Source organism: Kluyveromyces marxianus, chromosome 5 (assembly GCF_001417885.1).
Source record: "Kluyveromyces marxianus DMKU3-1042 DNA, complete genome, chromosome 5".
NCBI classification, from domain to species: domain Eukaryota; kingdom Fungi; phylum Ascomycota; class Saccharomycetes; order Saccharomycetales; family Saccharomycetaceae; genus Kluyveromyces; species Kluyveromyces marxianus.
In genome coordinates this window covers 809,339-835,791 of record NC_036029.1, presented here as the reverse complement: position 1 = coordinate 835,791, position 26,453 = coordinate 809,339, and the positions used below count along the sequence as shown (strand labels likewise).

Below are 26,453 nucleotides of genomic sequence, written 5' to 3'. Positions count from 1 at the left end.
TAGTACCAGTGTGCAATATCAACACCTTGTCCTCTTGAACTAATATTTTTTTTTAATATTGTCATCACTAAGATTAGCTGCTGCTAAATTAAGTAGACAAACCACATGGAATGGCTGGAAACCGGACAGGGTATCCGCATCTCTAAGCAAGCCAATATCGTAGGGTTAGACCGGATTGTCTTGGAGGGACACAGTGTGATTTCGGCCGGTTGCCAGGTGGAGGCCAATGTGTACATGGTAGACGGCGATGAGCGCCGTACGAAAGCGGCCGTGAGTCTCGGCCGGTACTGCGTGCTGGAGAAGAATGTGCGAGTGAAACCCCCAGTAGTTGGCTACAAGAAGAGGACACCAGGTTCTCAGAGTTCCCAGAGTACACAGAGTACACAGGCTACCCAGAGTAGTCAGGGAAAAATGCCCATCCATTGCGATATGAGCGTCAGATCGCATGTGTGGATTGGCCAAGGTTGCAAAGTGTACTGTCGCACGATAGGATCGAGCGTCATTGTTGGGGCTGGGACCCAACTGAACCGGTGTAGCGAGATTGGGAGTGTTGTGCTGATTGATTCGGGGCTGATTATACCGGAACGATTCAAGATTCCTTCGTACTCGAGGGTTTCGAGACACCCATCGATGCCCAATTCTATTATTATAGAGCCGATATCGCCGACGTTTGGACCAATGATAGAACAATGGTGCAAGAAACGGTACTTGGGTGCGCCTGTAGACTTGCTAGGCGATCCACAGCTACCTACGATGCGAGAAGACACGGACATGGCGCTGTGAAAGAGGTGGATTGGGGTCTCGGACTTGCCCTTTTTCTTATGTTTTTTTTTTTTTTTTTTCTGCCTTCGGCCTGTACCTTTTTTTTCACTCACTTTCACTGTATAGCCATGCGATGACATGAAAAACCCTACCTTCTCCATTGTTACCTTTAGAAATTAATCATCACACTACAACTAGAAGGAGAAGTTAGGGTCTGAATATCGTTATTATCTGTCACTGTAACAGTAACAGTTAAACTTTAGTTATACAACAAGAAATAGAGATGAACGCTTTGGTATTTGGTGCTACTGGGCTCTGTGGGAGCGCATTTTTGAGACATGCTGCACAATCTCCAGCAATAAGCAAAGTTTATGCAATTACAAGAAGTGAACTTCCAGAGGACTTGAAATCCAGCAAGGTGTCTTCAGTTGTGAATGGGGAGTCAGACAAGTGGAGCGAGTTGATTCCTGAAGATGCTGAAATTTTCATGACGGGTCTTGCCACTACAAGGGCAGCAGCAGGTGGATTGGACAAACAGTACAAGATTGACCATGACATGAACATCGAGTTGGCCAAGGCAGCCAAAGCTAAGGGGTACAAAGTTTGTGTGATTGTGTCTTCTTCTGGGGCCAGTGTAGACAGCAGACTTCCATATTTCAGGATGAAGGGCGAGATTGAAAGAGACATCTTGGCCCTTGATTTTGACAAGACGGTTATCTTGAGACCTGGTGTTTTACTAGGACAACGTTACAGGAATTTCCGTGGGTTTGGTGCTAATGTTGCTGAGAAGCTAGGTGGATGGGTTTACAGAGGTAAACTTCAAAGCTTGCTTTCGTACCCAATCTACGGTGACGAGGTGGGCAAGGTTGGTGTTCAGTTGGCTACCGATACTTCCAAGAAGGAAAAAGTGCAGATTATCGGGGCCAAGGAATTGCTAGAGCTATCTCAGGAGAAGAAGTAAGTACATAAATGTACCTATATATATGTACATATACACATACATGTTGCTATCTATGCCTTTTTATTCTTTTATTTGTACTCTCTTTTACCATTTTGTAGAAGATCATGATTATTATTATTATTATTATTACCACTTATAATAATATATTACGGTTTGTGATAATAATTCGAAATGTGATAGCTTTAAGACATCACATGTGCAATAGAACAAGAAAGTATTAGAAACAGAAAAGAAGCTGGACAAGAGACTAAGCAAGGCTATAGGTTGGGCACTTTGTGATGATAGTTACTGGTTCTGAGACGCAGTATGGGATTGTGATTGATGCAGGATCATCTGGATCACGATTGCACATTTATCAATGGGATTCGCCTCAATACACGTTGCACACAGAAGAAAAGAATCAGGACCATGAGGATACCAATGGCGTAATGCTTCTCAAGTCTGTGCCTCAGATTCACCAGCAAAAGAATTGGACCCATAAGATATCCCCTGGTCTTTCTAGTTTCAAAGATAAACCTTCACAAGCATATTCGAAACATATCAAAGAGCTATTGGATTTTGCCAAAGATATCATCCCAGCAGACAAGATCTCTGAGACACCCATTTTCATCCAGGCGACTGCTGGTATGAGGTTATTATCCAAAAGGAAACAGGAATTGATTTTGGATGGACTTTGTAAATCGATTAGAAGCGAAACAAAGTTTCTATTAGAAGACTGCCATTCTCAAATCCAGATCATCGATGGAGAAACAGAAGGATTGTATGGTTGGTTAAGTCTTAACTACCTGCTGGGAAACTTCAATAATTATGTTCCGGAGAATCAGCTTCAACATTCATCTTCTGGGTTCATGGATATGGGTGGTGCTTCCACGCAGTTGGCGTTTATGCCGAGTGATCCGGAGGAGATTTCAAAACACAAAGAGGATATACATACGATCTATTTGAAAAATATCAACGGTGATATACAGGAATGGGACGTTTTTGTGAGCACTTGGCTTGGGTTTGGTGCCAATCGTGCTAGATCAAGATATTTGGCTCAGTTAATTAACTCCTTACCCGAAAATGCAAACGAAGAAGACGATGACGATTATGAAACAAGACAAATCAATGACCCTTGCTTACCTAGGGGAGCCAAGACCAAATTTGAATTTAAGGATAAGGATTTCGAAATCAATGGTGTTGGAGATTTTTCCCACTGCTTGAAATCTATGTATCCGTTGCTATTAAATAATTTACCTTGTGCGGAAGAGCCATGCCTTTTCAACGGTGTCCACGCACCGAACATTAACTTCGAGAAGGACAAGTTTGTTGGAATATCGGAATATTGGTATACGGCGAATGACATTTTCAAGATGAATGGGGAATACAACTTCCATGAATTTTCGTCTAAAGTCAAAGAATTTTGTGAATCCGATTGGGACACACTCAAAAAGAATAATGACGATGGTTTATACAATAATATACCTGATTCATTTTTAATGGATAGTTGTTTCAAGGCAAACTGGATTTTAAATGTATTGCATGAAGGATTTGATCTTCCACGTATGGACGTTGATATCAAAGATACAGACAGCGCAGATGATAGACATGTACCGTTTAAAAGTGCGGACAAAATAAATGGTAAAGATTTATCGTGGACGTTGGGAAGAATTCTGATGTACGCATCTGGTCTTGTAACAGTTGGTGATAAAGGGACAACAGTTGGTATAATGCCAAGTCCCATGGAAGTCAAAAAACTAGGGAAGAAGTTCATTCCTGGGGCCATTGAGAAACTCCAAAACAATGTTACTGGTACTGGCTCGCCTTCAATTTGGTTTTCACTCAAAACTTGGATGTTTAATATAATGCTTGTCCTTTTCATTTTTGTTCCAATCTATATTTGTATCAACAAGTTCCGTTTAATGAAACATGTTCCATTACACAGAATACGGGAGGGCTTCAATGTATTACATTCGCATCTATACAAGTTCAAGAATTACAGCAAACTTTCCCGAGATGAGGAGACATTATCAAAATTAGAAGAAGGAACCATGGAACGAGGAAGATTTGGACGTCAGGAAATGGAGAACACATCAAATTTTCGTAGCAGGAGTATGATGAATCTGGGAGGATCAATGGGTGAAAGAGAAGCATACCCTTTATCAGACAGAAAATCCTCACATTTCCAAAATTCTAATCCTGATTTGGTATCAGGTGTGAGACCAGTATTTTCTATGACGGATTTCTCATCCTACAAGAATCCAAATAGAAGCTGATCGACCAATGAACTTTATTTATAAGGACCCTCCAATACTAAATATACCCCAAATTAACATCAAATAGGGATCAAGTAGTCCAAAGTAGAAGAGAAAATTCTTATGTCATGTTACCTATAACTTTTAACTAATAACAATAGTAAGTATATAGCAGAGATATAAAGAGGGTCAAAATGGATAACAGAATTTAAATAGACCCAAGGACCGCATAAAAAGGCAATAATGTTAACAGCGTCTTTGATGAACTGTCACAAAGGTAAGATTAATCGCTCAAACAGAAAACAATAAAAGCGACAACTTTGGGATATCAATTGACAAGAATATGCAGAAATCAATCAGTATTAAAATGCCACCTTTACTATGAAACGCACAACCTGTTTCCTCTCTTTTCATCTAGGCGAGTAAAAAATGCTATTGTCGTGGAAACAAGCGAAGGTTAATAATAATATTAATATTATTAGAGTTGGTATTATTGGTATTATATTAGTATTAGTATTAGTATAATTATGTTTATTCTTACCCATTTAAATGGAAAAAAAAAAAGTAGAAACATCCCTTCAGTTGGCCTTTTCGCTCTTATCATTGCTGACCTTTGGCAAGTTTTCCCACTTGACGATACCGCTTTCTATAAGTTGTGGATCCACCACCTTTTCCTTGTGTTCATATAGGGCCTTGTAACCACCTTTGACAGTACCTTCTGTAACCTGTAGAGTCTGGGAAACCTTGGTAGGAGAGATATTCAAGTTGAATAACAATGTGGCCATGTAAATTGCAGCAGCTGCAATGGTAATAGGAGACCGACCAGCTAAAACGTTCACGTCCTTCGAGTGCTTAGCAATGTATTCCGCAGCATTCGCCACCTGCACCGAGAGACCCAAATGTGAACAGAATCTTGGTATGAACGTTTCTGCACTGGTTTGACCCGTTGTGATATTAGAGGTATCGATATTAGCAAAGCCCTTGTCGTTCTTGTCTCTTAGAATATTCTTAATGATCGTAAAAGTCTTACCAATCTCCTTTTTCCGCACATTAGTCAACGATAGAATTTCCTTAAACGATCTCCCGACTTCGGCTCTACGACAGCCAACAAGAATCACGGACGCCATGATACTCTCCTGTGATTTCCCCTTCAACACCCTTTCCTCGAAACAAAGCTTATACGCTTCCTTCGCACAATCCTTCACAATCTTGGGCAGTTCAGCCGCATCGCACATCATAGTAATCTTCGCGTACGCTGCCTGCAACTCGTTGTCCTTCTTATCTACAATAGACTTCGACTGTGCCCGGTTCAAATCCCTCGTAACCCTTGCATCACTACCTTGAACTTGCCCAATACGTGTCGACAAATGGCTCCCATCAAGCAACGGATTCGATGCTTCACCCACACGACTTGGATCATCCCCATTCTGATCATCATTACTAAACGTACGCCATTCTGATCGCGTGTCAACTATCCTATCTGACAAGACAAGCCCACATAAAGCACACACTATATCTCCCTCTGCAAATCTCTCCACAACCTTTGGTGGATATACCTTACATTCCGGACAAGAAATAACAATATTCAAATTGGGACCCCTCCTTCTCGATGTTGCCGCAACATTAGCCGAAGCTGCTTGTGGTAATGACATGATTTCCGAGAGTTTACCTGCCTATTGCTAATCAATAAAAAAAATCGCTCTTTAAAAACTCTTCCAAAAGTCCTTCCTCCAGAGGCCTTGCACTGATCAAGACCGAATGCAAACAAATTATGAGAGATCCTTAACCCTACAGAGTAGTTCTGTGATTCTCTAGAGTTTTGAAAACCAACTACAAATATCTATTTAATTCAAAACTAATGTGTAAGTTTGATGGTGAATACTATATAATATTATAATTTGAATAAAGCTTTTTTGTTTTATAATATTTCTAATCATGTTGTGTGGAAAAAAAATAAATAATGCTAATGGTTTTGTTCGAAGAAAAACGAGAAAACTTGAGAAAAAAGGCGATTTTCGTACGGTCTTTTCTGAGTCGATTTTTGGTCATTTTTCAGTTTCATAGGGGGGACCTCACGAACCGTGTGAGAAAAGCGAGAAAAAAAACATCACAGTGTCACGTGACAATAGGAGTCTGGACCATATGTATACATATATTGGCATCACACAGCAGCAGCCAGTTATAACATACTTACAAGGTTCACTGGTCCCCCTAGGAGGGCGGAAAGCACAGTAATCTAGTCTAATAAAAATAAGAATGCTAGTACCAGAGGAGATAGAAGAAAGGTGTCACCTGACCCTCAAATAATTTCACATCACTTCTTACGGATTTGATGTTCCAGCTCTAAAGGATCCCCGCAGAGCAGCAGGCGCAGCCATAATTCAATATTCTTTCTGCATTTGAAATATTACAATGTATATTATAGCTTTAACCTGTCACTTGTCTAAAAACAAGAATATGTATGCATAATATTTTTTTTATATAAGCATATTAATGGCCTGAAGAAGATCAAAAGGTTCTAATTGTCATTGCAAGTCTATAAATCTATGGAGCGAAGGTATTGAAGAACAATAAGAACAGTAGTTAGTTTAATCTATTGGTAAGTTAGACTAGCTAAGAGAGGAGTAGCAGCAACAAACAAATGGTTTTGGCTTCCTGACTAAGAAAAAAAAAAAAAAAAAGAGGAAGAGAGATAAATAAATTAGATGACGACGGTTTTACCGAAGTACACGACATTTTCCTCTTCCTTGTTAGTCCTCTCAGTACTGTAGTATATTGGAGCGTAGATGTATTCGATGACAAATTTCCTGGCAATGTACAAGGATTTCTTCCAGATGGATGCTTCTGTCAAGGTTTTACCGATGATTTGGTCTGCACTGCAGATTTCAACGACTGGAATGGTATGCAAGTTGATACCTTCTTCCATACTCAAGACACTAACTAGCTGTTCGATTTTCTTTTCGTCATCTGATGCTGCTTCCATGAAACCTAGTCTAACAATACAACGGTAGAAACCGTCCTGTTGCATTTTTTGGACCAAGATACGGTCTTCGTTTTCGACGTATGGCTCGTTACAGATGTGTACACCGACAAAAGCGAAGACTCTTGAGATGGCGCCGAAGCTTTTGGTCAAGTCTTTGTATAGACGTGGGACACTTGCTGGATGTTTTAGCAAAGTGGCCAAGTCAGTGAACATGATACCGACGTAGTTTGATCTTGGGATTTTGTCTAGAGAACCAACGTGGTGGGTGGAGCCTGGTCTAGCGATGACTGGTCTAGTAGAGTCTAACTTATTAGAGCTACGTCTTTGAGGTGGCTGTGAGAAACGGACATCCGGAGTGTTTTGTGTGTTTGCTACAGCGTCTTCATCGACATCGTCATCGTCATCGTCGTTGTCATCATCATCATCATCACCCTCGTCTTCCTCTTGAATGCGTTGTGAGATACCAGCGCCGGTGATGTTGCTGCTGTAAGTAATTTGCTGTTGGCAATCTTGCAATAGCTTTGTCAAAGAAATTCTGTCGCGGGCCTCGCGGTTAGCCTTCATGGTATAACACCAGCGCCATACCAAGAGGAAGATGAACAATGCACCGCTCACCATTAGAGGAACCCAAGCACCATGTGGCACCTTGAGCAAGTTAGCACCGATCAAACAGCACTCGAGGGAACCGAACACGCACAAGAAGAGCACAGCAATACCGACATGGAACTTTTGCACGCACACAAACATGATAGACATGAATAGAGAGGTGATGAATAAATCCATGGAGACGGTCAAACCGTAAGCAGCAGTGACTCTGGCACTGGTCTTGAAACCGACACAGCACACCAAGACACCGATCATCAACAAGAAGTTCACCACTGGAATGAAGATTCTGCCGCTGTGGGAAGCAGACTTGTGGATCACCTTTAGCTTCGGTAGGAACCCGACAGCAATTAATTGTTTGGAGATAGAGGAGACACCCAAGATCAAGGCCTGGGAGGCGATAATGGTGGCCAAGATAGCCAACACGAACACAAACCAGTAGAATCCTTGACCGCTCTTACCTGGGATACTCTCGTAAAAGACGTTGGACAATTGCTCAGGGTGTTTGATCAAGTATGCACCTTGACCCAAGTAGCAGATCATCAAACTTGGGTAAACGACCAAGAGCAAGGAGAGTTGAACCGACAATGGCGAGAAGTGACCCACATCGGCGAACATGGCTTCCACACCGGTGATGGACAACATAACGTCACCCATGATGTTAATTTTTCCTTGACGACGCAACAAGTTGATTGCCTCAACGGGGTTCAAGGCCTTGAAGATTCTTGGGGCGGCAGCGATGTTAATACCACCGATAACCAATAGGACAATGAACCATAGAGCGACGATTGGAGAAAACAGCATGGTGATTTTACCGATACCCATAACTTGAGCGAGGAACAACACAACAAGGATAGCAACAGAGGTAGGCATGGTCTTGCCGTGGAAAGAAGGCACTGCAACAGTGATACCTTCCATGGCACTCAAAACAGATGTAGTTGGGGTCAACAAACCGTCACTGATAACCATGGAACAACCCAAAAAGCACAAAATCAACGTAACACGACCAACCCACTTTCTGAAGCTCTTGTTTTGAAGCCAAGAGCTTTCGTGCTTGAAAATCGAGGTGGTTTGACTGTTGGTAGTTTCGTAACGAGACAATAGCAACTGGTCCTCACTCTGGGTCTTGTTTTGGAGCATGAGCTGGTCAACAGGACCGTTTCTCAAGCACTTGGCAATCTTACAGTACAACGCAATTTGACCACCCTCACCGTCGTTTGGACCGTAAACTAGCACAAGACTGGTGTATTTCACAATAACAACGATCGTGAATAGCCAAAAGATACACGAAACAACACCCATAAGGTTATTCTCCGTGACATCGAGGTTGCTACCGCTGAAGATCGATGGCACCGTATACAATGGCGACGTGGCAATGTCACCGTAAATCGACCCAAGACTCGAATAACCTAAAAACGCAACTGATGCAATGGTAGCCTTCTTGCTAGGCCTTTTCTCGCTGTACTCAGCGTAATTCTCAATGTCAGTTTCCATAGGGGCTGCTGATGCAGAGTCCACCCCGGAATTATCTTCTTCTTCCACCATATACTTCGATGAATATTCACCTTCACGTGTGCTCATTTAGGCCAAGGGTTGCTGCTAATAGGTAATAAAAAAGTCTGTTTTGGGCGTCGATACTGCTGATACTATGCTTGTACTTATATTAGCAAACTATATCATACTATAAAACGGATAAAGGGGATGATAATTGGATGACAACCTTCTATCACGAGAGAATGGGACGCTTTTTATAATCGTTTCCCTCTCTTGCTCGACTTCTTGCTCGACTTCTTGCCATTGCCACTGCTGGGCTGCCATCTCTAATTAATTAATTTCCTCTATCCTACCCTATACTCGATTAAGCTACCTCTACCATACTCTATGCTAAATTGTCGTTATGTCATGCCAGTCGCTATCTCTCTAGCGTCAGTTTCCACAGTAAACCAAGAAAAAAATTTTTTTCTCTTCACTGGAAAACTTCACCAAATCCAGACACCATATACATCCATCCCTCCCCCCCAAAACGCGTGCATGCCAGGGCATACACACACGCCCTCCAAACACTACTACTTCACTATACTATCCTATTCTATTCTATCCTATACCATTCCTATACCATGCCAAATCCAGGCCTCTATCCTCCACTATGGCACACCGCTATAACCAGAGTGTTCGAAATTCAAAATGACGTCGTCAAAATTCGACAATACTTGCCCAATATCACCAGAAAATGCGAATACGAATGCGAAAAAATAAACAAATAACAAAAAATATTACAGACCCAGTACAGGACTCGAGAGGTGCGCTGCTTGCCGGTCTGTGCACATGCACAGAAAATTTTCTTTTTCGATTCCAGGCAAGTGGTTTTACTCCCAAAAAATACCGCACTAGAGCCAGACACCGCGTACATTTGGTGTCAGAAGGCGCACAGCCACGACGCGGTGTAGCAATGCGTAGCAGCGCGTAGCAGTGCGTAGCTGCCGCATTCAGCCATTCGTTGCAAATTGCTTGTTTACAGTTTTAGCCGTGCGGCACGGCGGTTCCATTTACGTCTGGGCATGGAGGAACAGATTGGGAGTGCGGTGCGGGGTGGTCTGGGGGAAGGTGGCGAGAAATCGCTCAACCGCATTTCCCGGAGGACAAGAAGGGCTGCGCTGCGTTTGTGTTGTGGGGCGGGGCAACGTGGGCGGGACATCCGTGCATTGCGTAGAGTAGGGAACAGCTTGGGTATAGGAATGTGCGGTGCACGGATGGATGCGATATTTCTCAAAGAGAAAAAATTTGTGATGTGATGGGACGAGATGGGAGAGTATGGTTTCAGAAGGGTATGGTATGGCACAGGCATAGGCAAGGGAAAGAGAGAGAGCATTGCCTCTTGGCTGGGAAGGGAAATAATCTTTTTTGGCAAGCGATTTGGATTTGGAATGAGGGGTAGGGCGGCAATCGTCAGCCGTGGTGTTGAGGGATGCTGAGGGATGCTGGGCAGTGGATGTTTCAGCTGGTGGTGGCGCGAGCGGTGCAGGGCGGATTGCGGGTGGAGGCTGGGGCCGTGGAGCCCCGAGAGAGCGTTTTGGCGCCGAAAAAAACGAGTCACGTGAATTTCACGTGACTCGTTTCGTTTTTATTTAAAAATTGTGGCCGGGTAACGAACCCGTGCACCCAAAAGATGTCACGTGAGGATCACCTGACATATATAAAAAGCAATTTATGTTATCCCCCTCCCCCTTTGCCAGGCGAAATTTTTCACTCGGTGCAATGCGATGAGATGCGATGCGATGAGATGCGATGAGATGAGATGAGCTAGTACTTACAACACACACAACCCATAACTAACTATACTACTCGACAGCCTCAGGAACCTAGTTTTTTGCTACAGTAACCACCACCTAGCAGACACACCACCGCACAATGAGAGTCAGAAAGAAGCAATCGAAAAGAACATCCACTCGTATGAGAGAGGGTATCAAGAAGAAGGCCGCTGCCCAACACAGAAAGGAGCGTAAGCAGGCCAAGAAAGACATCACCTGGAAGTCAAACAAGACCAAGGACCCAGGTATCCCAGCTAACTTCCCATACAAGAACAAAATCCTCGAAGAACTTGAAGAGAAGAGAAGAAGGGACCTCGAGGAAAAGCAACGTAAGAGACAAGAGAGATTGGAGGCCAAGAGAAGAGCCAAGGAACTTGGTGAGGAGTACATGGGCGATGAAGACTCGATGGATGAAGACGATCTAGATGACGGAAACAACGGTCTATCCGCTTTGCTCGAATCTGCTCAACAGGCTGCTCAAGAGTTCAACGGCGAAACTTCCAACGCACAACAACAACAAGAAGAAGACATCGAAGTGCAAGAGTACGACGTAGACTTCTATGAGGACGCTTCTGAAAACGATTCTGAGTTGGAAAAGTCCAGAAAGGCCTACGATAAGATCTTCAAGACCGTGGTCGATGCCTCAGACGTTATCTTGTACGTCTTGGACGCCAGAGATCCAGAAGGTACCAGATCCAGAAAGGTTGAACAAGCCGTCTTGCAAGCACAAGGTAAGAGACTCATTTTGATCTTGAACAAGATCGATTTGGTTCCAACTTACGTGCTACAACAGTGGCTAACATACTTGAAGTCGTCGTTCCCAACTATTCCATTGAGAGCAGCACCAGGTGCCACCAACGCAACCTCTTTCAACAAGACATTGACGCAAGCCGCTACAGCCTCAAGCTTGCTAGAAGCCCTAAAGACCTACTCCAACAACTCTAACTTGAAGAGATCCATCGTGGTGGGTGTTATCGGGTACCCAAACGTCGGTAAGTCTTCCGTTATCAACGCTTTGACTTCCCGTCGTGGTGGCTCTAACAAGGCTTGCCCCGTCGGTAACCAAGCAGGTGTGACCACCTCTTTGAGAGAAGTTAAGGTCGACAACAAGCTAAAAATCTTGGACTCCCCAGGTATCTGTTTCCCATCCGAAAGCAAGAAGATGAGCCGAGTCGAACAAGAGGCAGAACTTGCATTGTTGAACGCACTACCTCCAAAGTACATCATAGATCCATACCCAGCAGTCTTGAAATTGGTCAAGAGACTTTCGAAATCCGAAGAGATGACCGAAAACTTCAAGAAACTATACGAGCTTCCTCCAATTCCAGCTGCTGACGCTGATTCCTTTACCAAACAGTTCCTAATTCACATCGCTCGTAAGAGAGGTAGATTAGGCAGAGGTGGTGTTCCAAACTTGGCAAGTGCTGGTATTTCTGTGCTAAATGACTGGAGAGACGGTAAGATTATGGGTTGGGTGCTACCTAACTCCTCTAAGTTCACTGCTGAGGCTGCTGCTGCTGCCGCCTCAGGTGCTACTCCAACTCTAGGCACCGGAGCAACTGCTGCTCCAGCCAAGGTTGAACAAACTGCCATTGTCCAAGAATGGTCAAAGGAGTTCGATTTGGATGGCCTATTCCAGTCTTTGGATAACGCTATTCAAGCTGAACAAAACCAATCTGCTGATGCATAATTAAGACCCAGGCGAGCCAAGGGTAAGGTCTCAAAACGATGAACAATAAATCGTTAATATATAAATATTTTGTACATTATATCAAACTAAATGCAATACACACAAAAAACTACCTTTACTACTGTATCCGACACTTCATAGTCCTACTTTCTATCTGAATTGGTTGATTCCCAAGTCTTGCATATGACTCTCTCTGCCTCTTTCTCTCTTTTTCTCTCTCTCTGTTGGCTCGCTTGTTATATAAGAAATAAGATCAACATATATTATATATATATACATCTTGTTATAATTATTAACAAACAATATGGCAGAAGAGACAAAAGAAAATTCCCCAGCATTTGAAGGGGTTAGAGTTGATGATATATGATGCCATGTACTGTATGTGTTAAGATCAATGATAGATTGAACATCAATGGGGAACTGTGTACTGTAAAGTACATTGGATCAATACCGGCATGGCCAAATACGGTCGCATACGGCGTGGAATGGGATCATGACCGCAGGGGCAAGAACAACGGGTCCTTACAAGGCGTCACATATTTCAGTACTACGGATAATAGGACAAGTGGCTCTTTTATAAAGGAGAAAGCTCTTTTGTCAACAATGATACAAGGTATATCATTTGAAGAAGCGCTACTCATGAAATATGGCGATAATAGAACAAGATCATCGGATATTAAGTACAAATTTGGATCGAAAGAAACGGAAGCATATGGATTTGAAAGGCTAAACGAGTCTAACTCGAACTTTTCACAATTAAAGAGCATTACGCTGTCGCAAACAAATATCAACAAGGCAACTAATCCTGATATCCAAGATTCAATGGTCTTCAACAACCTTTTCACCTCAGTACGATACCTAGATCTGTCCTTTAATCTATTCAGCGACATTAATGAGGTGTATCGGATATTGACTAGGTTCCCATGTGTCAAAACGTTGGTGTTGAGTGGGAACTGCTTTCCTGTTTTGAAGATAGATGATGAGAGTTTCAAGTTCCCTCAAGTGAAAGAGATATCTCTAGCACGCTGTAAGCTCAAGAATAATGATTTAGGCGAAATACTAACAGTGTTTCCCTCATTAGAAATCATTGACCTATCCTGTAATTTTTTAACTGATCTTACAGTGATCCAGAGTTCCTGGAAGCAGTTAAACATTTCTGGAAATATGTTTTCCAAGATACCGGCACAGTTGCTAACCAAGGGATCTTCACTTACCCACATTGAGGTATCAAATAACAAGATCACTGGGCTAGATGGACTGCCAACTAACGAGAAGATTGAATCGCTTAGGGTTGACGCAAACAATATACAGAACTGGAACGAAATAGACAGATGCAATAATGTATTCCCGAATTTACGAACACTTTGGGTCCAAAAGAACCCCATTGTGGAGCCAGATACACAAGCCAATTTCTACAGTACAATAGCGAGAATCAGCTCGCTCACGTGTGTGAATGGTACGCCGATTAACGAAGAATTGCGGAAAGAGGCAGAGTTGTACTTCATATCCCAAGTTCTTTCTGGCCAAATTCATTTAGACGACCATTATCGTGACCACAACGACTCATCGGTATGGGAACATTTGGTTAAAAAACACAAAATAGATACCAAAGCTACTCGGTCTGAAATGAGACCCAGAAACTTCCTCGACGCAGAAATGTCAGATTTAACTATCGTGTACGGATCACATTCGGAAAAGATCCCCATACTGAAAAGCATCGGCGTACGGTTCCTAAAGACCTTGCTACGGCACAAGCTACATCTGCCTGGCAGCAGCAGCAGCAGCATAAAACTACAATATTCAGTACGAGAAGACGCAACAAGACACGAGTTTAGATATGAATTCTCGCCGTTGGCACTATATAACATCGAGGAGAGTACAGTATATGTGAATACTTAGGAATTTAATCTAAAATCTAGCAAATCTAATCGGCAGAGAAAGTCCATAGAGGATCGCCTAAGTGATGAATCATTTCCACACCAGGACCCTTGTTGACCTCCTTGATCTCTTCAGTGCTCATTATTAGCTTACCAATGGCCATTGCCGCACCCTTATTTTCCGCATTCACCACCACAATCGTATCCTTCTCATAGCCTGGAGCTTCTGGCAATTTCGCACCAGGAGAAGTCAAACCTGGACACATGATGTTAGACCCAGCCAACACAAACTTAATGGCCCCTCTATCGACCTGCACCGTGGGGAAAGCTTCTGGGAACTTGTGCACAAAACGCAAAGATGGGATCAATTCATCAAAGTTTTGGAAGAAAAGCACTTCTCCATTCACCAAATACAAATGGATCTTACCTTCACACTTGTAAAGTTCGATTTGAGCCTTTTTTGGGATGATCTCATCGATAACTTCCTCCAATTTGGGATACTGCGCTATCAATTTGGCCTTTAGGTTTCTTTGTATAGACGATTTAACGTTCGAACGAGTATGAATATCTTCTCTTGTGAATTTCCTGAACATTTTTGGTTGTGGGTATTAAAATGCACGAGGCGAAAGATTACAATTGGGGCAGATCTTTGGACTGATTTCGCCTATATTGATACCTTATTGTCCATTTTCGTCTATTGTGTGTGTAGCTAAAGGTGCGAGCTGGCTCGTTGTATAATTCGATGGGCCAGGATTTTTCACGCGTTTCTTTTTTCCCCGTTACGTATAGATCACGTGTGTATTTACCCGGACAACTAATCACATAATACAGAGTTCGGGTAACAAAATCCATTTAGTATCACGTGGACGACTAAGGTTTGCTTGCTGCCCAAAAAAGACTGCGAGAGGCCCAGGATGATTACTCCTCCCGGGCTCAGGGCTCACACACTACTCTACACACATAAAAAAGGGTTCCCCAGGGCATTGCTGCCGCAGAGATATGTAATAAACAGTTCCCAAAAATTCCCTACATAGCACATGTGTAATATAAAAGACACAATACACTATGAGGAGAAGGTCATGGTTAAAAAAAATTTCAACCAGCAAAAACACAATCTCGGACGAATCCTCACTGATATGCGTATTTCCCGTGCATAAGGATGGTTTCTGAAGCTCCAAAAGGAACCCTTTTCCTATCTGTAATCTCTTCATTAAAAAAAGTGGTGATTAAACGTTAAAGAATAAGACAGATACTTTCGAAAAATTTGTATAGAGTGAACGTTTCTTTTTTCACTTCATCTTTTCATATATGTCTTTATGTAATAGTAATAGTAATAGTAGTACTAGTAGTATTAGTATATTTATAATAGGGCTGGCTACTAGCATGCATGGTACCGGTATTTAATCATCCAATAAGTCCGAGAGACCTTCTTCATCAAGGACATCACCGAGCGTATCAATGTCTGAGGACTTGCCGAGGGAATGGCCCCTAGAATCGGAGTTTTGGGTATTTGATGGTGGAGGATTTGGAACGATAATTGACGGTAACATTACCTCGAGTTCCATGCCGACGCTGCGGTTGTAGCCTACGCTTCTTGCTAGAGCGTTTGTTCTGTTCATGTCGATGATTTTTTCTCTCTTGTCTGTGCGCATGTCTGTGAATGTGTCAAGGATAGTTTGTATTTTGGGTGTATGTGGTAGTTTTGAGGTCTTGGGATGCGAGATTTGTGGGGCGATGCTCCACTGGATTCTGTCCGGTACGTAGTTTTTTAAGAAATGCTTGCGTTCTTGCGGGGACAATGGGTCCCCGGTGGTGTAGTGTGAGACAAGTGGCTGTCCGTGGTAGTGTTCTTTTTGCTCACTGGCAAGCTTCAGCCGTTTCAGGACGGGTTCGGTCACGTGAGAGGAATCAGGCTCGTTAGGCGACTCTGACATTGACATTGGCATTGGCATTGACTCAGTTACGGAGTCCGAATCGAAACGGGTGCGTGACAGCGAAGAGGAGGCTGATTGGATCTGGTTTGTGGTCTCGTCTGGGGTTAGGATACCGCCGTTGATGGCAGCCAGTTGTGAGGTTAACGCTGGCGCACCGGCGTCCTTGGGTTTTTGGCTGGGCTCCACGTTACTTTTGGCTGGAGACACCTCAATGGAGTCGTACTCTATCTCATCCAACATATTCCATTCTGTCTTGGGCTTTTTAACGACATCATTACCCAGTTTTGCTGGCCCAATACTGACCTTTTCTCCAAACTCGTTTATGGTAAACTTGTTTAACAAATTGGAAGCGGAAGTGAAACCTTCAGTGACGTTATCAGGCATGAAAAATGTCTTCTCTTTGCTCTGGGACTTGGCTTTGGACTTGGTCTTGGTCTTGGCCGTGGCCTTGGGTTTTGTTTCTTTGTCAGTTTTTTTCTTTATTTTGCCCAACATTGCCTGTGTCGCGTATTTGATAACTTCGTCCGAATCATCTAACTTGTTGAATTCATCGTTCTCATTCGACACCACAATAAACTCTTCTTCACAAACTGGATTGGCTGTTGGTGGGAGGATCCGGTCCGATTTTGTGTATTCCAACACGTTTTGCGTGATTGCAGTTTGCAAATTCTCGTAGTCATTCATTGCTTGCTCGAACTTGAACTTTTCGTTTCCGCTGAATAACAACACTATCCTACCATCTCTTTTTCTACCTGTTCTTCCCATACGCTGAATGTTCTTGATCGGACTACTCGTACTATCAAAGCACACTATCAAGTCCACTTCTCCGATATCTAAACCTTCTTCACCGATGGAGGTACAAACCAAGATGTTGTAGGCACCTTTCTTGAAATCGGAAATGACTTTCTTCTGTTGTCGTTGATTCATCCCCGACAATTGAGCCTCTTCAGAACTACCAGTCCTTCTGGCAATTCTTTCTTGCTTTTCTTGCTCTTTTTGTCTCTTTTTGGCCTCTTCTAGCTGCTTCTCCTCTTCCAGTCTTCGTAGTCTATCGGCCTTGGTACGACCCTTGGGTTTGTTCTTCCTAACGTAAGACTCTTCATCGAACCCTTCTTTCCCCTTGGCTTGTCCAATGAAAATATGAGGCCTTAACGATTGCTCATTCAAAGAATCAATTGACTTCACAATCTCCAATGCAGACTCTCTTAACTCGGTAAAGATGATCGCTCTCGAGTCCGGAGGAGCACACGAGAAGAAGTCCGTTAGCTCTGAGTTCAAGTATTCCAGCTTTTCGTGGCTGTAAAATCCAGCTTCATCCAACCGCTGTTTACACTTGTCCAACGTCGTTTTCAAAATCGGACTATAGTAGAAATTGGCCGCAGTCTTGTTAGTTGATTTCTTCATATTGTACTTGGTAGTAAACTCTGTGTATTTGTTTTGGAAATAGTTATAAAAGGCCCTCAATCCATATATCCGTAACCGACGATACATATGCCCAACCTGACTTAAGAGCTGTAATATGAAAAAGTTCTTCCACTTGAGCCCCTCGGGAATCGATGGGTTTAAAATCACTTTCTGGCTCTGTTGCATCGCTACAAACGCATTGATCTGATGCGGCTCGCAACTCTCATATATCCCTAGCTGGATTGCCTCCTGAAGCACCGGCGCAATCGCAATCCCAAGCTGCTCTACCACTTCCTCGATCTCTGGTATCAACGAAATCTCCACCATCTCTCTATCTCTTCGTTTCATATATCGCGCTACATCCAGACTATCCTCGGTCCTCAACTCGATCTTCGAAATGTGTAAATTGTTTACCACCTCTTGCACACCTTCCAAATCCGCAGCAGGTGTAGCAGTAAGCGCTAGAAGCCGATAGCTCGTGTTGAACCGGTCAATAAATTTGGTCAATTCCACATACGCGTAATTTCCTCGCGCCCGATGAGCTTCATCGATAACCAACAATACAACATCTTTTGGATTAAGCACACCACGTTTAAGATCATTCTCTACAACCTGTGGTGTTGTGAAGAATACACGCTTCTGCTGCCAGATCTCCTCCCTATTTTTACGCGATTTGTCAAGCAAAATCGCTGTATCTGAATAAGGAATCCCAGTAATTCCCAGACATGCCTTGATCTGTTGAGCAACTAAAGGCCTAGTAGGTGCAGTAAATATAATCTTGGCCCGTTTAGTCCATCTATAGTAATTTAACATCACTGTACTGGCAATAAAAGTCTTACCAGTACCCGTTGGGATCGCACAAAGCACATTCTCAAATAATGCGCATCGCACAATATCGTACTGATATTGACGCACTTCGTAGTTTGTAGGGTACTTGTAAGTGCCCAAATTCTCGTGATTTAGTTCATGATGTGTCGGTCCATAACTCACATCCACTGTACGTTCCTCATAAAATGTCTGTTGGCCTGGAATTACATTCATAAACAGATCCCTTTGAACTGGTATGCTGTGACGCGTTATTGTTTCATTTACGCTTCTATTAACATTATTTTCGAGTAACGATTCCAAATCATCATCACTTAGGTCACTCAACTCGGCCATACTACCGCATGCACATTCAAAAGCGCCTCTCTAGAGCCCCCTTTTGTTCCCTTTTTTTTTACTCTTTTGATCTATGGTTCTTCTTTGTGTTAATAAAGAGAGAAAGTGTTGAAGTTGAGGTTCTACCGCCAAATTTAAAGGATTTTCCAGGTTTTCGAAGGATCAACAAGGAAGATGGTTGGGGAAAAGGCTTAGTTAGGCCCTTGTATCGAGTATGTATTAATATATAGGGGAATATACAAGACAGTACTTGTTGGTTAAAGTTACTTGTGGTGTTCAAATGCAGCAATAATGTCATTTTTGTTGAATTGAATGCTAGTGTTTTTGTAGTGTCTTTCGATCAATGAGTACAATGATAGGTAGAAGGAGACGGTTCTACCCTGAATGTTGGACCATAGTTTCTGACAGAGAATCTTGGTAGCGTTGTTTGCTGTAGAATCTGCTGTGAGGAAGTGGGACTCCATGTTAGCGTACAACTGGTTGATCATATCTGCGATTTCGCGGGAGGTGTATGAGGAGAGGATTTTGTTTAAGTTTTGTTCGCTATAAGCTGCCCATTGCTTTGGATCTGTATGGGAGTTTGCAGTTGGGGCACCATTAGCTCCTGATTTGATCAGACTTTGGGCCCCCTGGACAAACGCTGTTAGGTCGCGCATGGAGCTAGTGAGCAGCATTTCCGAGTAGGTTTCCTTTTCGGCATCGAATAAACGCTTTGCCTCTTGAAGCACATCAGAAAACACGTCCATGTCGAACAATGGGAGCGTCTCTAAGATGAGGTTTGCGTTTAGCAAGATTGACACGGTTTCATCGAGTTTTTCTGTCGAGTTCGAGTTAATGTTGTCGACAACGATTTCGCTACTGACATCTTGTGTGGTACTCGTCGTGAGAAGCTTTAGCGTTGAGTCAGCGATCCTCATATATGCTTGTTCTGCGAACTTGTGCGAGTCATACATGAAATTGGGGTCCAAGTGTAACCAGTCTACAGTTGCTTTGAGGCTGTTTTCTACGGTACGGGTAAGCACTGGGAGCGACACGATGGATGGCGATAGAGATCTTGATTTGAAGTTGATCACAGCTCTCTCGATATACACACAGTGTTCATCGATGTAGCTACTGAAATCGTGCTGGATTCTTTGGTAGGCCTTGATCAAATAGTTTCTCAACACTTCTTGATTCGAGGATTCGAGGTCCTTGATTCGCTCTTCTAAGTAGAGCAACAAGGCCGGATTGTCGAGCCTGTTGTTGGCGGCAACTGTGTATACAGCTTTGAAAAACTTGACCAATTGGTTTTGCATGATCTTGGACACAAGGTTGTTGATGTTTGACGCGTTTTTCCTAACGGATTCCATTGGCCAAATTTTTTGTAAGTCCATGAAACCTCTTTCGTTTGGCGACACAGAGTCGACAAAGTCATTAAACGAATGTCTAGAAGATAAATGGAAGAAAGCTGAGGCGAAATTCTGGTAGACAATACAGATGGATTCCATCTCCTTCGTAGCCTTGATGGCAGACACTAGTTGAGGGTTCAAATCTGTGTTTTCCATGTAAGGGGCCTTGCGGACCCTTAGCGTATACCACCAGTCGAACAACGCGTCTTGTTCAGATTGGTTAATCGATAAGTGAGATTGTTGAGAGTTTTGATTTACAGCAACGGGTCTCATCTTTGAAAGCAGGATATTTGTCTTTCTCTCGTAGAGTTTGTAAACACTATCGTTCCACATATCGATAAGTTTCTCGTAAGAGTTTGCCGATACGTCTTTGCAGAATAAAATCAAAGAGGAGAATACTAGAGTGTTAGCAAGTGCATCTTTGGTATTGTCTGTGGCTCTTTCGATTTCCTTGTATTTCTGTGCCATTTGCTCTTGGATTCTTTCAATGAAGAGTTCTTTGACTCTTTCATAAGCGTGTCTTCTTTCGCTCAAGGCTCTCATATCACTCAAGTCATACTCCTCACGTTGCACCAAAAACTGGTCTTTACTACCATCGATTGCCTTTAGAGCAGCGTACAATTTCGATAGCAAAGTTTCTATTCTTTCTATGCTTGTCTTAGATACTGGTAGAGTGAGGAGCTCACACAAGGCTTGCTCGTTGATGGAAACGGAATCCAAGATTTCGTTCAATTCGTTCCACAACAGTTTACGGTTTGCGACTCTCACTTGCAACCCGTTGCGCTGACTTTCTACAAAGTCAATATCGTTAGAAACACTGGATAGTTCCATGGTAAATAGGGACAACGTGGGGTCCAACTTGTCGCACTCCTTGAAAACGCGGTCTTTGAAGGGCACCAATTCTTTCAACCCTTGTGGGAGGAGCAAGAGACTCTTGTTGAATTGGTAGTCAACGTCTGCAAGTCTCGAGTGTAGCTTTTCCAGTAAAGAGCTCGAGTCGTCGTTGACGCCCCAGTTGACTTCAGTCAGGACTTCAAGCAAGATTTCTTCATTGATGGTTTGTTCTAAGTTGCGTGCTGGTGACTCGGGCCTGCTGTTTTCCTCAGTAGTCAGTTTGGGTGGAAAAAGGTCTGTGGTTGTATCTACGAGTTCAGATTGTTCTTCTGGGATGGTGTTGACTTGGTGGTATTCAGTTTGCGTTTGCATTTCTGGCAAGTGTCGTGGTTCTTGATCTTGTTCTTGGTATTGATATTGATATTGATATTGATATTGATATTGATATTGATCTTGATCTTGTCCCTGCTCTGTTAATGTTTCCACTGTTTGATCAAAAGTTTGATCAAAAGTTTGGTCTGTGTAATCATTCAGCGGATCGTCGTCGTCGTCGTCGTCATCTTCTTCTGATAAATCGGGGCTATCGTTAAAGTTCGTTTCCTCTTGTCTGTTTCCATCTCTGTTATAGTCATCATCTCCATCGACGAGCTCTTCTGCTTCGTGGTACGAGGAGGCCCTATGGCGGAAGTCTACCGTTTTCAAGGGCGATGCATGTAGCATTGCGTCTAGTTCCTGTAGGACGTTTTTATTATTCGAGTCAGCGTCAGAACTAGCGTAAGAGACCGGGCGAGAAGGCGATCTCGAGACGGGTGGAGAGTGAGAGGGTGAAGAAGGTGCTGTTGGTGTTTGTAGTTGGAACTGGGGGTTCTGGGGCGACGTTTGCGCATAGCCCTTAGCGGTGTTTTGTTGATCCGCATTTTGATATTGGTTTTGGTTTTTCTCCTGGGAGATCTTGTTGTAATGCAATTGGCGTTCTGCGTCGTTGATAGACGCCGACTGGGCGTATGGCTGTGAGGAGAAAGTGGCCTTTTTCGGTGATCCTGGGGTTCCGGGCGTGCCTGGCGTGCCTGGCGTGACACTTCCAGTGCCTGAGCCACCTGAGACTCCTGAGGTACCCGAGGACCTCGTGGACCGTACCGGAGGTGCTGTTGGAAGGCCCTGCCTTCCAGAACTTGCCGGTCCTGGTCCTGGTCCTGGTCCTGGCCCTGGTCCTCCCGGCAAGGGCAGTGGCACAGAAGCCGGTGCGGGTATATTATTCTGAGCTTTTTGTGACACGCTGGGTCTAGGCCCGTCGGCGGGTCTGGTTGCTGCCTTTACTGCTGCTGCCTTAGCAGCAGGTGCCACTGAGGGCTGTTGAGCCTGCGTCTGAGGCTTGGCTTTAGACTTGGGTTTGGGTACAATAACAGCCCTTTCATAGCTCGTTTCGTCCAGATAAAACATGGCCAGGTCCCAGTTAATGAGCCGTGGCACACGCCCGCCCGAGTTCTCCATGAAGATCGAGACAAGACTCTTGATGAAAACCGTCCGTTCCTTAGCAGAGTTCGTTTCCCAGTAGTACTTCTTACCCATGACTACGGTAAACCCTTGTGCCACTTCTAGGTCCCGCTCAACGGACTCAAGCTCCGTAAGGTCCCAGGTTCTACCGATCTGGAAACTCCCATTGCTATTTTCACGGGCCTTGTGCAATTGCATGCGCGAACCTCCAGAACTCGAGCCAGAACTCGAGCTAATGATCAAAACACGCTTCTTCTTGTTTTCCAAAGGCGAATTGGCCGCAGGGCGCGAGCTGGGGAACCTGGAGTCCTCGATAATTCTGACATGTGTAATATAGGAGGAAACTGGGGAACCTGTTCTTGGATCAATTTTCTGGAAACACGAATTGATGATGGCAGTTCTATCTCTGTCGTACTGTTCTGCCAGGAAGTTGCTATTAACACTGGAATTACTGCTGCGAGAGGTGTTTCGCTTGTGACCTGAAACCGGGGGAGTACCACCTAGCGAGGATTTTCGCTTATGGGACGCCGAATTTTCCCTGCTGTGCGAGATTTTGCGGAGCATGGGGCCTTCTATGTACCTGGGGTACTGTTATATGTGTGTTAGACGCTGTCTGGGTCCTTAGTTGTCCTGTTTTTGGTCCTGTTGGGGCCTTGTATTGTGTGTTGTAGAAGGTTAAAGTTGTTGTTTTGGGGGGGGGGAAGAAGAAGAGAACAGCGGAAAAAGGCGCTGAGCGGGTAATTTTTCGTGGGGTCCGGGTAACTTAGTTACTCCGGGTAACAGTTTTATTTCATGTGTGGTATCACGTGATCCGTACTGGCATTAGCCTAAACCCTCCTCAACCCAAGCCAAGCCAAGTACTTGCTTGCCCTTGGACTAGGTCTCACAGGTCTCACACACAACTTCCCCCCTCCCCCCTGCCCCTCGCCCTCCGTCTGTTGTACACCCACCGGGTCCGCTCACTCGTATCTGTGGTCCGTCGTATAGCCTGGAAAGCTGAGAACACTGAGGGAACACTGAGGGAACACTGAGAGAATACTGAGGGAACACTGACACTGAACTTACTAGACCCCAACCAAAACAGACCCCACCTGGTGGGGAAAACATATGATTGGATTTGAACTCCACGTGACACACAAATCCTTCCTTTTACCTGTTCCATGATTTACCCGGCCACACGCTTTTTCTTTCCTCCTCCTAGAAATTTCGAAAAGAAATCAGCATGAAGCATCGAAACAAGACAAGATGATGCTTAAGATAGCACGAAGTTGTTCTAGATATACGGTTTATTAGCGGTGTTTTCTTGCTGAAAGTGTTTCCCCCCCACTCCCCAGATATACTCCATCAAGTGTCATGTCCGTCGATTTTTCCTCCTTGGCCCAACAATTCACAGAATTCTACTACAACCAGTTCGATTCGGACAGAACCCAACTGGGCAACCTCTACAGAGAGCAGTCCATGTTGACCTTTGAGACCACCCAGGTCCAAGGTGCCAAGGATATCGTCGAGAAGCTTGTTTCCTTGCCTTTCCAGAAGGTGGCCCACCGTATCACCACTTTGGATGCGCAACCAGCCTCTCCAAACGGTGATGTTCTTGTGATGATCACCGGTGATTTGCTCATCGATGAGGAGCAAAACCCACAACGTTTCTCGCAGGTGTTCCACTTGATGCCTGAGGGCAGCTCGTACTATGTGTACAACGATATTTTCCGTCTAAACTATTCGGCATAGGTTTTCGCCCTATATATTTAGCATTGTGTATATGTAGACGAGAAATACAATATACAGAAATGTTTTTGCACTACTTGACCCGCTTTGTTTTGGCGCAGCTTGCTGGGCCTTTTCGCGCCGGGGACCCCCCTACACCCGCCAGTCTCCTGTTGCCAGTGAGTAAGGGCCTCCGGACCTCCTTTACCTCTCTCTCTCTCTCTCTCTACCTTTTGTTCCACTATTTACACATCACGTGATATCGACATGTCACATGACTCGTATTATCTTTCCCGGGCTTCAAGCTGAAGTTAAGGCGAAGCCTTGTGAAGGTTACACGTCCACACCAGGGGAAAGACAGCACACACGGCAATACACGAGGTTACACGACGTCAGGTGTAGTCAAGAGGTATACCAGGTGCCAGGAGAAATAGAATCAGGAGTTATGGAAACGGAATCCACGCCAAAGATCCCAGAAAGACCGAGAAGAAGGGTGGAAGTGCCAGGATCAGGACAGGTTCCCCTGGAGGCCGAGGTTCCCCAGGTTCCCCAGGTTCCCCATGTTCCCAAGACGCGGCCCAAAAGAAGGGCTGGAGCAGCAGTATCGCCTAGTCCAGGCCCAAGTGTTGGTTCTGAAGCAGATCTTGAGTCGGAAACCAAGCCAAATGCTGGGTTAGTGCCGGAGAAATCGCCAGAAGAGCCATCGCAGGAGCCATCGCAGGAGCGATCACAGGAGTCACAAGCCGAGATTGAGCAAGAGATTGAGGCATTGAAGGGTGAGGAGCCAGAATCCGAGCCTTCTGGTGAAATTCCTGCGCCAAAGGAGTCGCAGTCGCCCATTGAAAAGGAGACTCAGGAATCTGGCTTGGAACCTTCCGTTGCTGAGGCCTCTGAGACGCCAGTGGAGAGTAAGCCTGAAGGAGTGTCTGAGAAAGTGTCTGAGGAAGTGTCTGAGGAAACACCAGAGGAAACGCCAGAGGAAGTTCCTGAGGAATTGAGTCAAAGTTCTGAGCCGTTGAGAGAAGAATTGAGCGAGCCTTCGGAGGTCCCGGTTCCAGAGCAGTCCGAGAAGCCTTCTTCTGAGAAGCCTTCTTCTGAGGAGGTCTCCTCTGAGAAAGCCTCCTCTGAGGAATCTCCCAAGGAATTGAGCACATCCTCGGCATCAGCCCCAGAGACTTCTATCCCTGCTTTAGATACAGTTAATGATGAACCTGTGAAGCCTGCTGATGCCACCCCACAGATTCCCCATATTCCTGCCCAACAGCCTTCTAGACCATCCAAGAAACCGCCAATTAGACCACCAAAACCGTCATCCAAGATCGCCGCGTTCCAGCAGATGATCCAGGAACAACAAAGACAATTCCAAGGTGTTCCAGAACCAGAACCCCACGGAGAAGGTAAGAGCGCCCCAAAAAGCACCCCCAAAAACTTCCCCAAGCCTTTGCCTGGAATGTTTGCCCTTCCAGGAATGGCTATGGGCCAGATGAACCCTGCCCTGGCCAAGAAACTAGGCATTGCAACTGAAGATTCCCAAGAGAAGGAGTCCCAAAGTATACCCGCCACACCTTCGAGGCCCAAAAGGTCCAAGGGTCCTGCCAAACGTTTGCCAAAGAACGTCTCATCCATCGAAAAGGTCGACGCAAAGAGCACTTTTGACGTGGGCGTCGTGAAAGCTTGGAGTGTGGTTGTCAAACCAACTCCTACCACTCAGGAGGAGCCCCAACTTCCAGAAGAAGCTCAAGAAGCTCAAGTAGAATCCTCTCCAGTGCCAGAGGCGTCAGAACAGACTCCAGCGCCAGAGCCAGAAATTGATCAATCAGAATTAACAGCCCAATCTACTGGAGAAAGTATCCAAGACGTTTCAGAATCCTTCCATGACACTCTGGAATCCCCTGAACAAGAACAAGAACAAGAACAAGTAAATGTGGATAACCCATCTGATCCAACTGCTTTTATCCTTGACGAATATGACGAGGATACAGAAGTCGAAAATCCATTAGAATCCCAACAAAACGTGCCAGAATCGATACAAATCAATCAAGAGGAGGAACCCCACCCCGAACAACATGAACCAACACTATCCTAGTGTCTATCCAGTGCTCCTGATCCAAGA

General features: G+C 44.4%; 12 protein-coding genes across 12 annotated transcripts; 7 read left to right on the top strand and 5 right to left on the bottom strand.

Annotated features, from left to right (window-relative positions):
* Positions 1-105: 105 nt before the first annotated feature.
* On the top strand, positions 106-783 carry KLMA_50383 (dynactin subunit 5; the record flags this gene model as incomplete). The annotated part of the gene is made up of 1 exon (XM_022820377.1): positions 106-783. The coding sequence occupies one exon, from the start codon at positions 106-108 to the stop codon at positions 781-783; it is 678 nt and encodes a 225-aa protein (XP_022676846.1).
* A 262-nt stretch (positions 784-1,045) lies between these two features.
* On the top strand, positions 1,046-1,723 carry FMP52 (Fmp52p; the record flags this gene model as incomplete). The annotated part of the gene is made up of 1 exon (XM_022820376.1): positions 1,046-1,723. The coding sequence occupies one exon, from the start codon at positions 1,046-1,048 to the stop codon at positions 1,721-1,723; it is 678 nt and encodes a 225-aa protein (XP_022676845.1).
* Positions 1,724-2,001: 278 nt separating this feature from the next.
* On the top strand, positions 2,002-3,978 carry YND1 (apyrase; the record flags this gene model as incomplete). The annotated part of the gene is made up of 1 exon (XM_022820375.1): positions 2,002-3,978. The coding sequence occupies one exon, from the start codon at positions 2,002-2,004 to the stop codon at positions 3,976-3,978; it is 1,977 nt and encodes a 658-aa protein (XP_022676844.1).
* Positions 3,979-4,535: 557 nt separating this feature from the next.
* SUA7 (transcription factor TFIIB) lies at positions 4,536-5,609 on the bottom strand (the record flags this gene model as incomplete). Its single annotated transcript, XM_022820373.1, has 1 exon — positions 4,536-5,609. The coding sequence occupies one exon, from the start codon at positions 5,607-5,609 to the stop codon at positions 4,536-4,538; it is 1,074 nt and encodes a 357-aa protein (XP_022676843.1).
* Positions 5,610-6,658: 1,049 nt separating this feature from the next.
* On the bottom strand, positions 6,659-9,124 carry HAK1 (high affinity potassium transporter; the record flags this gene model as incomplete). The annotated part of the gene is made up of 1 exon (XM_022820372.1): positions 6,659-9,124. One exon carries the CDS (start codon positions 9,122-9,124, stop codon positions 6,659-6,661), a length of 2,466 nt encoding a protein of 821 aa, XP_022676842.1.
* A 1,827-nt stretch (positions 9,125-10,951) lies between these two features.
* Positions 10,952-12,541, top strand: NUG1 (RNA-binding GTPase NUG1; the record flags this gene model as incomplete). The annotated part of the gene is made up of 1 exon (XM_022820371.1): positions 10,952-12,541. One exon carries the CDS (start codon positions 10,952-10,954, stop codon positions 12,539-12,541), a length of 1,590 nt encoding a protein of 529 aa, XP_022676841.1.
* Positions 12,542-12,904: 363 nt separating this feature from the next.
* PAC2 (Pac2p) lies at positions 12,905-14,440 on the top strand (the record flags this gene model as incomplete). Its single annotated transcript, XM_022820370.1, has 1 exon — positions 12,905-14,440. One exon carries the CDS (start codon positions 12,905-12,907, stop codon positions 14,438-14,440), a length of 1,536 nt encoding a protein of 511 aa, XP_022676840.1.
* Positions 14,441-14,465: 25 nt separating this feature from the next.
* On the bottom strand, positions 14,466-15,011 carry TMA20 (translation machinery-associated protein 20; the record flags this gene model as incomplete). Its single annotated transcript, XM_022820369.1, has 1 exon — positions 14,466-15,011. The coding sequence occupies one exon, from the start codon at positions 15,009-15,011 to the stop codon at positions 14,466-14,468; it is 546 nt and encodes a 181-aa protein (XP_022676839.1).
* Positions 15,012-15,818: 807 nt separating this feature from the next.
* On the bottom strand, positions 15,819-18,917 carry MPH1 (3'-5' DNA helicase; the record flags this gene model as incomplete). The annotated part of the gene is made up of 1 exon (XM_022820368.1): positions 15,819-18,917. One exon carries the CDS (start codon positions 18,915-18,917, stop codon positions 15,819-15,821), a length of 3,099 nt encoding a protein of 1,032 aa, XP_022676838.1.
* A 263-nt stretch (positions 18,918-19,180) lies between these two features.
* SEC3 (GTP-Rho binding exocyst subunit SEC3) lies at positions 19,181-23,197 on the bottom strand (the record flags this gene model as incomplete). Its single annotated transcript, XM_022820367.1, has 1 exon — positions 19,181-23,197. The coding sequence occupies one exon, from the start codon at positions 23,195-23,197 to the stop codon at positions 19,181-19,183; it is 4,017 nt and encodes a 1,338-aa protein (XP_022676837.1).
* A 789-nt stretch (positions 23,198-23,986) lies between these two features.
* On the top strand, positions 23,987-24,364 carry NTF2 (Ran GTPase-binding protein NTF2; the record flags this gene model as incomplete). The annotated part of the gene is made up of 1 exon (XM_022820366.1): positions 23,987-24,364. One exon carries the CDS (start codon positions 23,987-23,989, stop codon positions 24,362-24,364), a length of 378 nt encoding a protein of 125 aa, XP_022676836.1.
* A 250-nt stretch (positions 24,365-24,614) lies between these two features.
* On the top strand, positions 24,615-26,426 carry AIM21 (Aim21p; the record flags this gene model as incomplete). Its single annotated transcript, XM_022820365.1, has 1 exon — positions 24,615-26,426. The coding sequence occupies one exon, from the start codon at positions 24,615-24,617 to the stop codon at positions 26,424-26,426; it is 1,812 nt and encodes a 603-aa protein (XP_022676835.1).
* Between the last annotated feature and the right edge of the window lie 27 nt (positions 26,427-26,453).